The following is a 13,883-nucleotide window of genomic DNA, read 5'->3' as shown; positions in this document are numbered from 1 at the left end:
ACCATGGATACGTGACGTTCTGGATATGATAGTGGTTTTTATGCTTCAACACCACTATCCTATCTATTTCCACGACCTCCCCGAAACACCAACATGGTCAACGGGTATGAACGTTGAACGTTGATCAAAATCACATCAAATAATTTGACAGAAATGCTCAAAGTTCAACCATATGCTACTTGAATGAAATTCTTTCGGCTGAATCTAGCCAGGTCTTCAATCTATTTCTGTTTCTGTTTAGCTGTCTGACTTCAGTTGCCCTGAGTCCTGTAGTATGTGGTCAACACCACTGACCTGAGGATGGGTTTCATTTTTCATCAGGTAGCACATTTTGTTGAGGATGCAATGATGCAGCTGATCCCAAGTCAACGAATGATCTTCCCTCAGCAGGAACGGTGGACCAAACCTACGAAGATCAACGTAAAATTACTTCAGTTTCACCCAGACTGATACATACTTATTGGGCGAGTGCATTTGCAGCAAGCTGAACACATTAAATGCATATCAATTCTATTAAAAGAACCAGGTTTACTGTTTTAGTAAATTGCAGCTCTGACTTATCCAAGGAGTGATTCCTCAATAAGATTTTTATTAAACTGGTGAATGGTTCACCCAAGGGCGAATGAAATTATTTTTGGGGTGAATGAAACTAGAGGGGTGAATGAAGGGTGAATGTCATAATTTATTCAGATATTTATATCTACAACATAAAAGCACAAAGTTCATTCATTTTGCAAACGTTGCAAAGGCATTTTTAATTAATACAAGTACTGAACCCGCTTCCCAATGACTGGGTGTCAACAGAAATAATAGATATAATTAACTGTACATTTTGATCTCATTTTTAAAAAATCAATTATTCAAGATGTGCATCTTGTGCTAGAAATGAGGTCGTTTTATTGACAAGGAATAAATATTTTATTTTATGGTTTATTAAAGATCTTGTAATTTCAAAATGCAAGAAGGCACCACTGGTTTTGATTGAGTTCTTGCCATTTTGTCTTTCTTTTCTGAATCAAGGAATTATATCATCCAATCTCTGTGTGTGTTGTCTTCCAATCTAAATAATGCTTCTCAAGATGCTCAGTAAGTGAATCTACAGTAAAAAGTAACATGTACCCAAAATGGCATCTAAACGGGTTTGATCCCAACTACGGATGCTGTCTGTATGGAGTTTGTACGTTCCTCAAGTGACCACAGGGGTTTTCTCTGAGGTTTTCAGTTTCCTGCCACATTCCAAAGGCGTGCAGGTTTGCAGGTTAATTGGCTCAAGTGTAAATTGCCCCTCGTGTTTGTAGGATAGTGTTAATGTGCGGGGATCGCTGGTTGGTGCGGGTCTGGTTCTGCGCTATCTCTAAACTAAACTAAAATCCACACACACAAGTAAGATCCTCAATGCCCTACTTAAAGCATCCAAGAGACAAAGATGTGCACAATTACTCAGTCAGTGTTCAGATAAATATTTGAAACAGCAAAAATAATTTGCACTTTCAGAATGACTTTAGCAGAACAAAACATCACGAGTCGAGAGTGGTAAATTACATTTCACTGCACCTTGTGACAAATACATTTGAACTTGAACTTGAAACCGTTTTACTGTCAGATGTCCCAAAACGGAATAATGAAATTCTGACTTGGAGCAGTGCAATGCATACGTAAGCACCATAATAAAGTAAATAGTTATTATCTATAAACAATAATAGTGCAAAGACAAAACCATTGCCCCCAAGTTTATGTGGTTTGGAGATTATTTGGAAGTTTTAGTGTTAAACAGGGGGAAGCAGCTGCTCCTGAACCTGGATGTAACATCTTTCAGGCTCCTATACCTTCTTCTTGATGGCAGGAGTGAAATGAGAATGTGCCCAGGGTGGTGTGTGTCTCTGATGATGCTGGCTGCCTTTTTGAGGCCGTGACCCTTGTAGATCCCTGGTGTGGAGTTCAGTACACGTGATGGACTGGGCAATGTTCGCCACTTTTACCAATCTTCTTGGTTCTTGGGCGTTTGAGTTGCAGAGGCAGGCCGTGATGAAACCAGTCAATATGCTCTCTACTGTATGCCTGTAGAATTTGTAGAGAGTATTCGTTGACTTACCAAATCTCTTTCACCTTCTTAGGGAGGCAAAGGTCAAAGGTATTTTATTGTCACATATACCAATATGCAAATTACCATGCAGCCATTTCGAAAAGAGAAAAAAAGCAACAAGACACACAACTCCATAACATAAACATCCACCACAGCAGATTCCCCACATTCCTCACAGTGATGGAAGGCAAAATAGTCCAATCTTCTTCCTCTTTATTCTCCACGGTCGTGGCAGTCGCACCATCGGTCGCGGCGGTCGAAGCTCCTGTGTCGCGGCGGTCGAAGCTCCCACGGCGTGGAGTTCCCGGAAGTCGGTCTCTAACCAGAGACATTAACACAGGCACCAGTGGTTGGAGCTCTGAGGTTGATACCTGGCAAAGGGATTGCGAGGTCCGCGATGGTAAGTCCAGCAGGCACCCGCGATGGAGATCTCAAAATCGGCCTCCAGCAAAGGCCGCCAACTCCTCGATGTTGGGCCGCAGTGTAGACGGAGATACGATACGGAAAAAAATCGCATCTCCGTCGAGGTAAGAGATTAGAAAAAGTTTCCCCCAACTCCCCTTCCCATCCCATCCCACCCCATAACCCTAACCCTAACCCCTAACCCCATCCCACCACGTAAAACAAACTAACGAACACTAGACATGTACATTTAACACATACTATTTAAACAACAAGAAGGAAGGGACAGTCAGACTGTTGGTGAGGCAGCCATTGCTGGCGCCACCTAGAGGCGTTGATGGGGTTTCTTTATGAATACATCAATGTACTGGGTCCAGGACAGATCTTCAGAGATATGCACTCCCAGGAATTTGAATCCCAGTGTGTTGTGCAAAAGCATTATCCAACAAACAGCAAGCAACCCCAGAAGGGGTTCAGTATGCTAACACTTTAAAAATCGCCTCAAAGTGATCCACAATTCACAGCCAAACAATAACGATACAACATGCACTACTACACACAGAGTCAACGTCCTCTACTTTTCTCTTCTTAAGTAGTTTGTGCAGAGGTGCTGTTCCTACGGATGGGCGTTATCCATTGATGAACTATTCAACTGTCGGGGACTGGAATGACGTGAGAATGACTGACCCAAATCCATCGTCACTCAAGTCCACCCATCGGGGTTGGTCACCGTGTGGTAACATAGACAGACTTATACCTCAGTTCATTCTTGCCACAGTGGCGACACAGTCGGAGGTTAGTCTATCAGAACCAAACTTTATGCTGACTGAGTTCAGCTTCTACAACAATAAATGTTATAAACGTTCTTGCTTTGTGTAATTCAGTAAAAAGGCAGATGATCCACTGAACCACCGGGTCTACACTTGGAAAACTTTCTTTAGCATTAGCTGCCAAACAGTTACAATTTTAATCCTGCTCTTCCGCAGTTTCACAAACCCATTTCTGTCATCAGCAGAGTCATGATGTCAGGACATAAGAGTCTGAGTTATAGAGAGAAGTTGAGCAGGCTAGGCCACTATTCCTTGGAGCGCAGGATGATGAGGTGTAATATTATAGAGGTGTACAAAATCATGAGAGGAATAGATCGGGTAGATGCACAGAACGTCTTGCCCAGAGTAGGGGAATTGAGAACAGGAGGACATAGATTTAAGGTGGGGGGAGGGGGGAGGGGGGAAGATTTAATTGGAACCTGAGGTGTAACTTTTCCACACAAAGTATGTTGGGTGTGTGGAACGAGCTGCCAGAGGAGGTAATTGAGGCAGGTACTATCGCGATGTTAAAGAGACATTTAGACAGGTACATGGATAGGACAGGTTTAGAGGGGTATGGGCCAAACACAGTCAGATGGGACTAGTGTCGATGGGACAAGTAGGGCCTGTTTCCACGCTGTACGACTCTATCAGCACACTTTATCATTTTAGATCTGTGACCCACAGGCAGCCATCTGTAAATAACTCTGTAATGCACCACAAGGGATTCAGAGTGTGGGGTGAAGGCTCCAAGGATTGAAACAAATGCACAAAAGAGAAAAGTGAACAATATTGTCTTCAAGTACAGGCCAGGAATTTTACACCTTATCCTTGATTTGTGGCTGCTCCTCACACACATGACAGTGGACTTGACAAGTTACATGAGAAATCACCGACAGGGCAAGAAGTCCAGCTGTGATAAATGTGCTTCCATGAGGGGCCAAAAGGACTATTCAAACTTGAGTTAAGACCAGTCTTCCAGCCAATAACTCAGGCTGGTGCAGTTGTACCAATCCTTTGATTTCCTTTTCCGTGCAGCTGTGAAATGAAAATCTGAATATGTAAGAAGGAACTGCAGATGCTGGTTTAAACCAAAGATAGACACAAAATGCTGGAGTAACTCAGCGGGACAGGCAGCATTTCCGGAGAGAAGGAATGGGTGATGTTTCGGGTCGAGACCCTTCTTCAGACTGATTTGAATTGAAAATCTGAGAAGTTTGGATTTTAAAAGAAACTGCAAGAATGATTTGGAATTTGTGTGGTGCTGAGACCTGTGTCACTGTGTTAGAAGATTGAGGATTTAAGGTCCAATATGAAACTTCTATACGACACTGCACTCCATTACCTGTGCTTCCTTTGCATATACAACGTTCAAACAAGGAGTGATCAAAAATAAACTGTAGATGCTGTTTTGTACCAAAGATAGACACAAAATGCTGGAGTAACTCAGCCGGCCACGCAGCTTCTCTGGAGAAAATAGATCAGTGACGTTTTTCGGGTAGGGACCCTTATTCAGACTGATTGAAGCAGGGAGAGTGCGGGGAAAAAACTGGACAGGCTGATTTCTGCATAGCGACAGGTGTGAGCCCAAGAGGGATACATCATTGTGAACTGTGGAACTGCCTAACAGACATTTAGTGGAGGAGAGGGGGAAAGAGGAGAAGGGGGAGAGAAGGGGAGGAGGTGGGTGTTTGTTTGCAGAGGGTTCTATGTTCACACAGTTACATTGTAAACTACCAAATTAAAATATGAGGTGGCTGCTCCTCCAATTTGCACATGGCCTCACTCTGGCAATAGAGGAGGCCCAGGACAGAATGGACAGTTTGGGAATGGGAAGGGGATTAAAATGGTTAACAACTTGGAGATCCAGTAGGCCTTGGTGGACCAAGCGCAAGTGTTCAGCGATCTCACAGTGGGAATAATTAAAACAAAAAGTCTTGGCTTGCTCAATTCAAAGAGGAATTGGGAACAATTCTTACAGTACTCAAGTCAATATATAAGCTGCAACCAATCTGACATAAGGTTATGAAGTCATTTCCTTTTATATTGTCTGGCAATCTGCTGTATGCGAAGTGATTTATGCTGTTCATCGATCAGCTGTTCACACTAGTTCTACATTATCCCACTTAACCTAAAAACCTGCATGAGTGGAGTGTGGGAGGAGACTATAGCACCCGGAGCAAACCCACACGGTCACAGGGAAAATGTCCAAACTCCACACAGACAGCACCCGAGGTCAGGATTGAACCCGGGTCTCTGGTGCTGTAAGACAGCAGTTCTCCCAGCTGTGCCACTCTCTGGATGCGTGTGACTGCCAAAATGTTGCCATGGTGCTGACAGGATCACATACCCCAAATGCAAAATCCAAGCCATATAGCACGGAAACAGGCCATTCAGCCCAATTAATCCATGCTGACCAGATGCCCCATCTAAGCCAGTCCCATTTGCCCACATTTGGTTCGTACCCCTTTAAACCTTTCCTATCCGTTGGTACTTGCCTCCTTTGTCATCTGTACTGTGCTAATTGACATTTTTCTTGCTTGCCTTTGTATTTCCAAAATTACACTTTCCCGAATAATGCACCAAAGTATTTTAAGAAAATCAAAATGCTAAAGAATTGATTTTCCAAGTTTTTCAATTATTTATACTAAGGGTTTGGAGCATTTATTCATGTTTTGGAATACCAGACAAATGAGATATTCCCTTGAGCTGGATTTCTGTGTTATTAAATAACAGGTCAGGGAAAAACGCAGCATAAAAAAAAGTCACATCTTACAGCTGATGGCCATCTTTGTATGACAGCTCTAAATATAGTAGTTAGCAATGGGTGAGCAAAAAGTGGTCTCAATGCAGATGCACTGCAGTGAGATGCAGTGATATCAACCAAAGAGTTTTCCTTGTATTTAGAGTACGCCAGTCTCAAATGAATAAATATAGTTGACCGTGAGATCAAAGTCACAAAGTACAAGGGTAACACAGCGGGTCAGGCAGCATCTCTGGAGATAACTGATTGCTGGAGTAGCTGAGTGGTTGAGGCAGCATCTCAAGAGAGCATGGACAGATGACGTTTCTGGTCAGGACCCTTCTCCAGACCTGGGCCACTGGAGGCCGTGCAGCAGCCTGGGGCTCGAGTAGATTGGGCGCCGCTCCAAGTGGCCGAACATGTGTAACAGACGCAGCCTGCAGTGGCATGGAGCGGCGGAGCCGTGGTAAAGAACACTGATGGGCCAATCTCTGCAACACCAACCCAGTGCAGCTGCCATGACAACGGACCTTTACGGCCAAGTTAAGACTCTAACATTAAAAAAAATCAGACTTGAAAGGTACAAGATGGCGCCTAAAACCTGGCAACACTTGTGTAAGGACACAGTGTGGTCTACTATTGTACGGTCTTATACTTAGTATGATTGTGTCGAAGGTATAGCAGGATTGTCACAGAACTGTACACAATTAAAGAATTTCACTGTACCTTGGTACACGTGACAATAGAGTAGCACCGTGGTGCAGCGGTAGAGATGCTGCCTTACAGCACCAGTGACTCGGGTCCCATCCTGGGTGTTGTCCATATGGAGTTTGTACGTTCTCCCCGTGACCGCGTAGCTTTTCTCCGGGCGCTCCGGTTTCCTCCCACATTCCAAAGACTTATATTTTAGTAGGTTAATTGCCTTCTGAAAAATGTAAATTGTCCCGTGTGTGTGTGTGTGTGTGTGTGTGTGTGTGTGTGTGTGCGCGCGCGTGCGTGCGTGTGTGCGCGTGCGTGCGTGTGTGCGTGCGTGTGCGCGCGTGCGTGCGCGTGTGTGCGTGCGTGCGTGCGTGTGTGTGTGTGTGCGTGCGTGTGTGTGTGTGCGTGTGTGTATGTGTGTGTGCATGCGTGCGTGCGTGCGTGCGTGTGTGTATGTGTGTATGTGTGTGTGTGTGTGTGTGTGTGTGTATGTGTGTGTATGTGCGTGCGTGCGTGTGTGTGTGTGTGTGCGTGTGTGTGTGTATGTGTGTGTGTGTGTGTATGTGTGTGTGTGTATGTGTGTGTGTGTGTATGCGTGTGTGTATGTGTGTGTGCATGCGTGCGTGCGTGCGTGTGTGTGCGTGTGTGTATGTGTGTGTGCATGCGTGCGTGCGTGCGTGTGTGTGTGTATGTGTGTGTGTGTGTGCGTGTGTGTATGTGTGTGTGCATGCGTGCGTGCGTGCGTGCGTGTGTGTATGTGTGTGTGTGTGTGTGTGTGTGCGTGTGTGTGTGTATGTGTGTGTGTGTGTATGCGTGTGTGTGTGTGTGTGTGTGCGTGTGTGTAGGACAGTCCTTGTGTAGAGAGTGAACGCTGGTTGGTGCAGACTCGCTAGGCAGAAGGGCCCGTTTCCTCGCTGTCTCTGTAAAGTTTAAGTAAATTTACCGTATCAACATGTTGTCGCAGTGGTGCTTTAATGTGGAGAAGTGGGAGCAGGAAAAATAGTGATTGACATTTGTTCCTGCCTGCTCATCATTGAAATCAGAAACCATTCAGAGGTTGGAACAAACTGGATACATCCTGGACAGTGGAGTTGCCTTGAGCAGCGGCTAAGACAGTGGCTTCATATCCTGACGTCCCGGCGCCCACTGAGTGGGTGCCTGCCTGCCTGCCTGCCAAAGACTGTAAAGATATGTTTATTTGAACAGTTTCTACATGATACCAATAGCGAGAGACATATAAAACAAGTAATATTTATTTAAGAAAGACACAAGGAACTGCAGATGTTGGTTTACCAAAAACAACCCAAGAATTGTCCATGGTCATCATCCGTGTAACACAATGTGTGACTGATGGTAGAAACAAGAAACTGCAGCTGCTGGTTTACAAAAGAAGACACAAGATACTGGAGTAACTCGACTGGCCAGGCAGCATCGCTGGAGAACATGGATAAGTGACGTTTTGGGTCAGAACCCTTCAGAAGGGTACCAACCTTAAGCGTCACCTATCCAAGTCCTCCAGAGTTGCTGCCTGAATTATTCCAGCACTTTGTGTGTGGTTTTAAAAAAAAGATTTTAATAGTTTTAAAGAATTACAAAACGATAAATGTAATTAAAACACTACAAAGAACAAACAATTCATTTAAAGCAAGTAAGAAGAATTTCCAGTGTTTTTCCACAAATTAATGGATTTTCCATTCTACAATAGGCCTCCGTGGAGTAAAGGTTAGGTCCATGCAAAGTTTTAGCCTCTTTCCTCAGCGAGTTACCACTGCTGGGTTGAATGGCCAATTCCAGTGGAGAGCTGGATAGCCGGGCAAACCGGCATGCAACATTCTGGAGTTCACAGTCCAAAGATTCCTCATGTATGAACAGTTGATGGAAGTTTGATCCTATGTGAAGATCCAAGAGATGACATTCCACCACAGGAGAAGGAGAGTCAGAAGATAATTTGTGGAAGATTAAGGGACATATTCTGGCTTTTTAAACTTTCTTCCCCCTACTGCGAAGAGTAAATGTCATCTCCATTACCTCCACAGATGCTACCTAACCTAGTGTGTTACTAGTGTTTGGCTTGAGATGCCAGTTTCTGCAGTTCCTTGTGTCTCAATAGCTTATTCCTCTGATCCCATGCTTCCAAATTAAAACATCAGTAGGATAGGACCTTTAGGACCAGTAGGTTAGGTGGCCTTTTACTTCGAGGTTAATTAGCATCTGTTGTAAATTGCCCCTAGGGTATAGGATAGTGTTTGTATATAGAGATCGCTGGTCGGTGTGTACCCTGTGGGCCGAAGGACCTGCTTCCGCGCTGTATCTCTAAACTAAACAGTGCTAGAGTGCATTGGTACAGCAAACTCTTGTAAACACAACAAGAGGCACTGGACTATGTGAGTAAGGCCAATGTCAGTCCTAGGTTTGAACGGTTCGAAAGCTCGTCGGGGCCCGCACGAAGGCTCGCCGGTCGGTGGGATCAGCGGGGTCAGGAACCAGCTCAAAGCCTCGTGGGGCGGCATAAACGGGAGCGAGCTGGAGATGGCAGATGTAAGGAGCGTGGGCAGGTGGGAGGGTGAACCGGTGTAATGCCTCCAGTGCCTTCATGGTTGGCTGGAGGAGGCAGCCCCCTGGACACAAAGATGGCCAGATGGGCCGACTGGACTTTGGACTTTGAATAATGGCGCCAAAAATGGCGACACCGCATGTGTAATAAATGCAACAAGAATTTCACTGTGCAGTTGCATGTGTGACAAATAACACACCATAGACTATTGCATGCTAGTTCAGGCTGGCTTGTTCACTCCAAGACTTACAGATTATTCCGTTGCTGGATTTCATGTGTTCAGTCCCCATTATCTCAACCAGCAGGATTGTAATGGTGGGTTATTATTTATTTCATTATTTTAATTTAGTTTTACCATTTGATTAACGTTTTTCTTTAGTTTTAAAATATTTAAATATTTTTCTTGTTTTTTAAGTATTCACATAAATGTTGATGACTTTCAAATGTCTTGAAATGAAGAAATATTTACACATTGTGAAAATTACTTCACGGCTTTGACAATAGCTATAGTTCTGAGTCTAGCCATCTGCCTACCCCCACACGTGTATCCACCTATCACTTGCCATACTTTGTCCTGCCCCTCCTCTCTTCCAGATTCTCTCCTCTCCCCACCACAATCAGTGAAGGAGGGTTCCCGACCCAAAACGTAGCCTATCTATGTTCACCGGAGAAGCTGCCTGACCCATTGAATTACTCCAGCACTTTGTGTCTAAGGAAAAGGAGGTGAGAGGTGGTGGAGGGAATTGAATGCCATTACATTTCCCTGAACAGCATACTGACATTTTTGAGCTAAAATTACCTTTCATTCACACTTTCAAACAGCCTTCAACACGGGCTCATCAAAGACATGTACATCCTATGCTTGGTTGAATTTGAGAATAGAAAACCATCACAGCTGGATCAAATTCAATTTCATTCAAGTCATTATTAATCTTCTCCCAGTTGTATCGGGCCAATGTGGATGGTCAGTTGTTTGCTGCCTTGCAATTAAATATCTCGTCAAACTCTGCCTCTTTAATCCCGCTTCCTGGGATCAACCAACTCACTTTGACGGTGGAAATCCCAGTCCCACTTCGCCTCTGCTCCACACCTTACTGCCCATTAAAGCCCATTAGTTCTTCCCTGCAATGAGACGCAAACAGTTCGCTCCTCCAATATCACTCTCCTGGCTAAACCTAAATGTTGAAGAACTTCTCTTTCAACCCATCCACATGCGATGGTTTACTGTGCAGTGTTTAACTGGTTTAGTGGTGTTTTCTGCTCATGCAGGAGGAAAACATCACCACACTTCCTGCTCTCACCTTCACTTGATCTTTGTGGGCAATTGGCCACATAAATATACAGGGAATGGAAGAATGTGGATCATGTGCAGTGTGTAGAATCATGAGAGGGATTAGATCGGGTAGATGAGGCAGGGATAATTGCAACATCTAAGAAACATTTAAACAGGTACATGGATAGGACAGGTTTGGAGGGATATGGGACAAACACAGACAGGTGGGGTTACTGTAGCTGGGACATGTGTGAGCAAGTTGGGCTGAAGGGACTGTTTCCATGTTGTATGTCTCTATGACACTATGCAGATAGAGGAGAGTAATTTAACTTGGCGTCGTGGTTGGCATGGCAATTGTGAGCTGAAGGGCCTATTCCTGTACTAGATAGCTCTATGTTATGTCTGACTCTTTCCCTCCTGTTCACACTCTCTCTAACTCCCTTAGAGAATATCCACTGTAAACCCACACCTACCTTGATTGCATCTGATCCAACGCTGCAACTCTCTCTCACACTGCCCTGCTCATGCATTGAGCTGCCTTCTACTACAATGCTCCAAGTGTTGTCAACCTACAATATTCACTCTTATTCCAGAGCTGCTGGCTGATTTATGGACATTTCCAGATCCAGGGCAGAGAATACAGGGTCACAAAATGCTGGAATAACTCAGTGAGTCAGGCAACATCTCTGAAGGACATGAATGGGCAAAGTATTGGATCGGGACGCTTCTTCAAACTGAGTTACTCTAGCACTTTGTATCTCCAGCCCCTTGTATCAACAAGGCATTGAGTTACTCTACACAAAAATAAATATCTATACTGATGAGGATGTTGCCAAGACTTGAGAGAATGAGCTATAGGGAGAGGTTGGACTTTGTTCCTTGGAGTGTAGGAGATTGAGGGGTGATCTTATAAAGGTGACTTGCATTCACCTCGTCCTTATCCCAGGGTAGGGGAATCAAGAACTAAAAGGCATAGGTTTATGCTGAGAGTAGAAAGATTTAATAGGAACCTTTGATGAAAGAATGGGTCGACTGGGCTTGTATTCACCGGAATTTAGAAGGATGAGAGGAACCAGCCATGATCATATTGAAAGGCGGTGCTGGCTCGAAGGGCCAAATGGCCTACTCCTGCACCTACTTTCTATGTTTCTGAGGGGCAACTTTTTCACACAGAGGGTGGTGGGTACATGAAATGAGGAAGCAGTTCAGGCAGGGACAATAACATATTTAAAACATATTTGGAAGAGACATGGAATCCATGATGGATTGGAAAGGTTTAGAGGGACGTGGGCCAAGCCCGGGTAAATGGGACTGTCTTGGGCAGTTTGGATGAGTTGGGACGAAGGGCCCACTTCCATTTTGTTCCACTCCTGCGCTTAAGGTTGCCAACTGTCCCGTATTAGCCGGGATATCCCGTATATTGGGCTAAATTGGTTTGTCCCATATGGGACCGCCCTTGTCCCGTATTTGACTGCTACTACTCGGGCCGAGGGGACAGTCGGGTCAGAGCGCCGCGTCCGGCCCCGCCTCACCCGTCCCGACGAAGTGCTGCCCATGGAGTGCAGCCACAGCACCTCGCCCATGGCCCCGTCGGTCGGCAGCCCGGCCAGCTGTCCGACCTTCGGACCTTTGCTTACCGCCAACACCACCACCCCCTCTTCTCATGGCTGATCATCGGTTCATAAGTTGGATGAGGTGCCGGACATTGCGCGCCTCAGCTGGCCCGCCGGCTGGGCTTTGTGTGCTGTCTAGCACCCGGGCCAACTCATCATTCACCCAGCCACAGCAACCAATTGCCACCGGGATGTTGTCCCTTATTAGTGAGTGAGAAAGTTGGAAACCCTACCTGCTCTCAACCAGTTAGTTCTCAGATTAAAACAATGAAACCAAATTACTTTTTTATCCCGACATAAAATTAAATCTTATTCTGAATCCCCAAAAAAGGATACACATTGAGCAGAAGTTGTTTAATATTCATTTGCATGTAGCTTTGAGAGTATTTTAGATTGTTGCTGAAACCCTACCCAAGGGACTGGCCTGGGAAGGGATGGTTAAGGTGATAATTGATACTTTGATAGTTGATGGTTAACATTACTCTGTTGGATGATGATGCTATTGGGAATGATTAAAAAGTAATTAAAAGTGAAACATATCACTGAAGTCACTACGTTTGCCCCAAGCAATGGCAGACATAATGGAAGTGTATCATTTTAAGAAGGAAAAAGATGGGATTAAAAACAGTGAAACTGCCAAAAGCTGAGTCTTTTCCAGTCTGTAAACTACTGCCAGGGGTGGTGGTGGAGGAAGATACGATTGTGGCATTTAAGAGGCTTTTAGATCGGGACATGGAAGTGCAGGGAAAAGAGGGATATGGACCATGTACAGGCAAATGAGATCAGTTCGGCATAGCATCATAATCGGCAGAAAGATTGTGGGCCAAAGGGCTGGACTGTGTTCTGGGCACTGCCCCTACTTCTGTATGGTGATGGAGCTTTCAGCTAAGAATGGCCAGCGTGCTGCTTGGATGATGAAAGGCAGTGGGGAGGAAGTGGGGTAATTTGACTCTTGAGATTGTCCTTCCATGTGCAGGCACAGATACACTAAACTTACACTGAAACTTACAGAACGTGGCCAATGAACACTGCTTGTTTTGGTGCTCAGGGATTTAACTCAATCATAATGGAATGAAAAAGAACAGCTGGAGGAAGCTACAAAAACAAATGAAAATATTGTCAGAAAGAGCCACAGGCAGTGTTGGCAAGTGCTCGTTGATACAGTGTTCTGTGAATATTGTTCCCCAATGTGATTGATGCAACGCAGCCAGAATCTGCATTGTTGGGAGGGGACAGTCATCCATCTTAACTTAAATACCAATCAAAACAAATCTGCTAAACTATAAATAGATTGGAAGATACACAAGTTGCCTTTGGCGAATCATTACATTGCTAAAGCTTCATATTGGACGTTTATAATTACTTAAGCTGCCCTGTAGAGTATATACCAGTGTGCTGTGCCAAGACGGAGAGAGAGAGAGAATAAGAGAGGGAATAAGAGAGGGAAAGAGAGAAAGAGAAAGGGAGAGAACGAGAGAGAGAGAGAGAGAGAGAGAGAGAGGGAGAGAGGGAGAGAGAAAGAGGGAGAAAGAGGGAGAGAGAAAGAGGGAGAGAGAAAGCGAGAGAGAGAGAGAGAAAGAGGGAGAGAAAGAGGGAGAGAAAGAGGGAGAGAAAGAGAGAAAGAGGGAGAGAGAGAAAATATTGAATTGCTAAACTTGCTATTGTGTTGTACTGCTTACAGCTGCAAGAACGTGTAGCAATCAATAA

General features: G+C 44.7%; 1 protein-coding gene across 2 annotated transcripts in view; it reads right to left on the bottom strand.

The window, feature by feature from the left end:
* usp43 (ubiquitin specific peptidase 43) overlaps nucleotides 1-13,883 on the bottom strand; it is a 361,500-nt gene that overhangs the window by 57,948 nt on the left and 289,669 nt on the right. For both annotated transcript variants that reach the window (XM_033044012.1, XM_033044011.1), the window contains exon 8: nucleotides 295-406. In XM_033044012.1, coding sequence (XP_032899903.1) covers nucleotides 295-406 — 112 coding nt within the window. The remainder of the gene's footprint in view (nucleotides 1-294; nucleotides 407-13,883) is intronic.

This window comes from Amblyraja radiata, chromosome 26 (genome assembly GCF_010909765.2).
Source record: "Amblyraja radiata isolate CabotCenter1 chromosome 26, sAmbRad1.1.pri, whole genome shotgun sequence".
NCBI classification, from domain to species: Eukaryota; Metazoa; Chordata; class Chondrichthyes; order Rajiformes; family Rajidae; genus Amblyraja; species Amblyraja radiata.
This window is presented reverse-complemented; position numbering and strand designations above follow the sequence as displayed.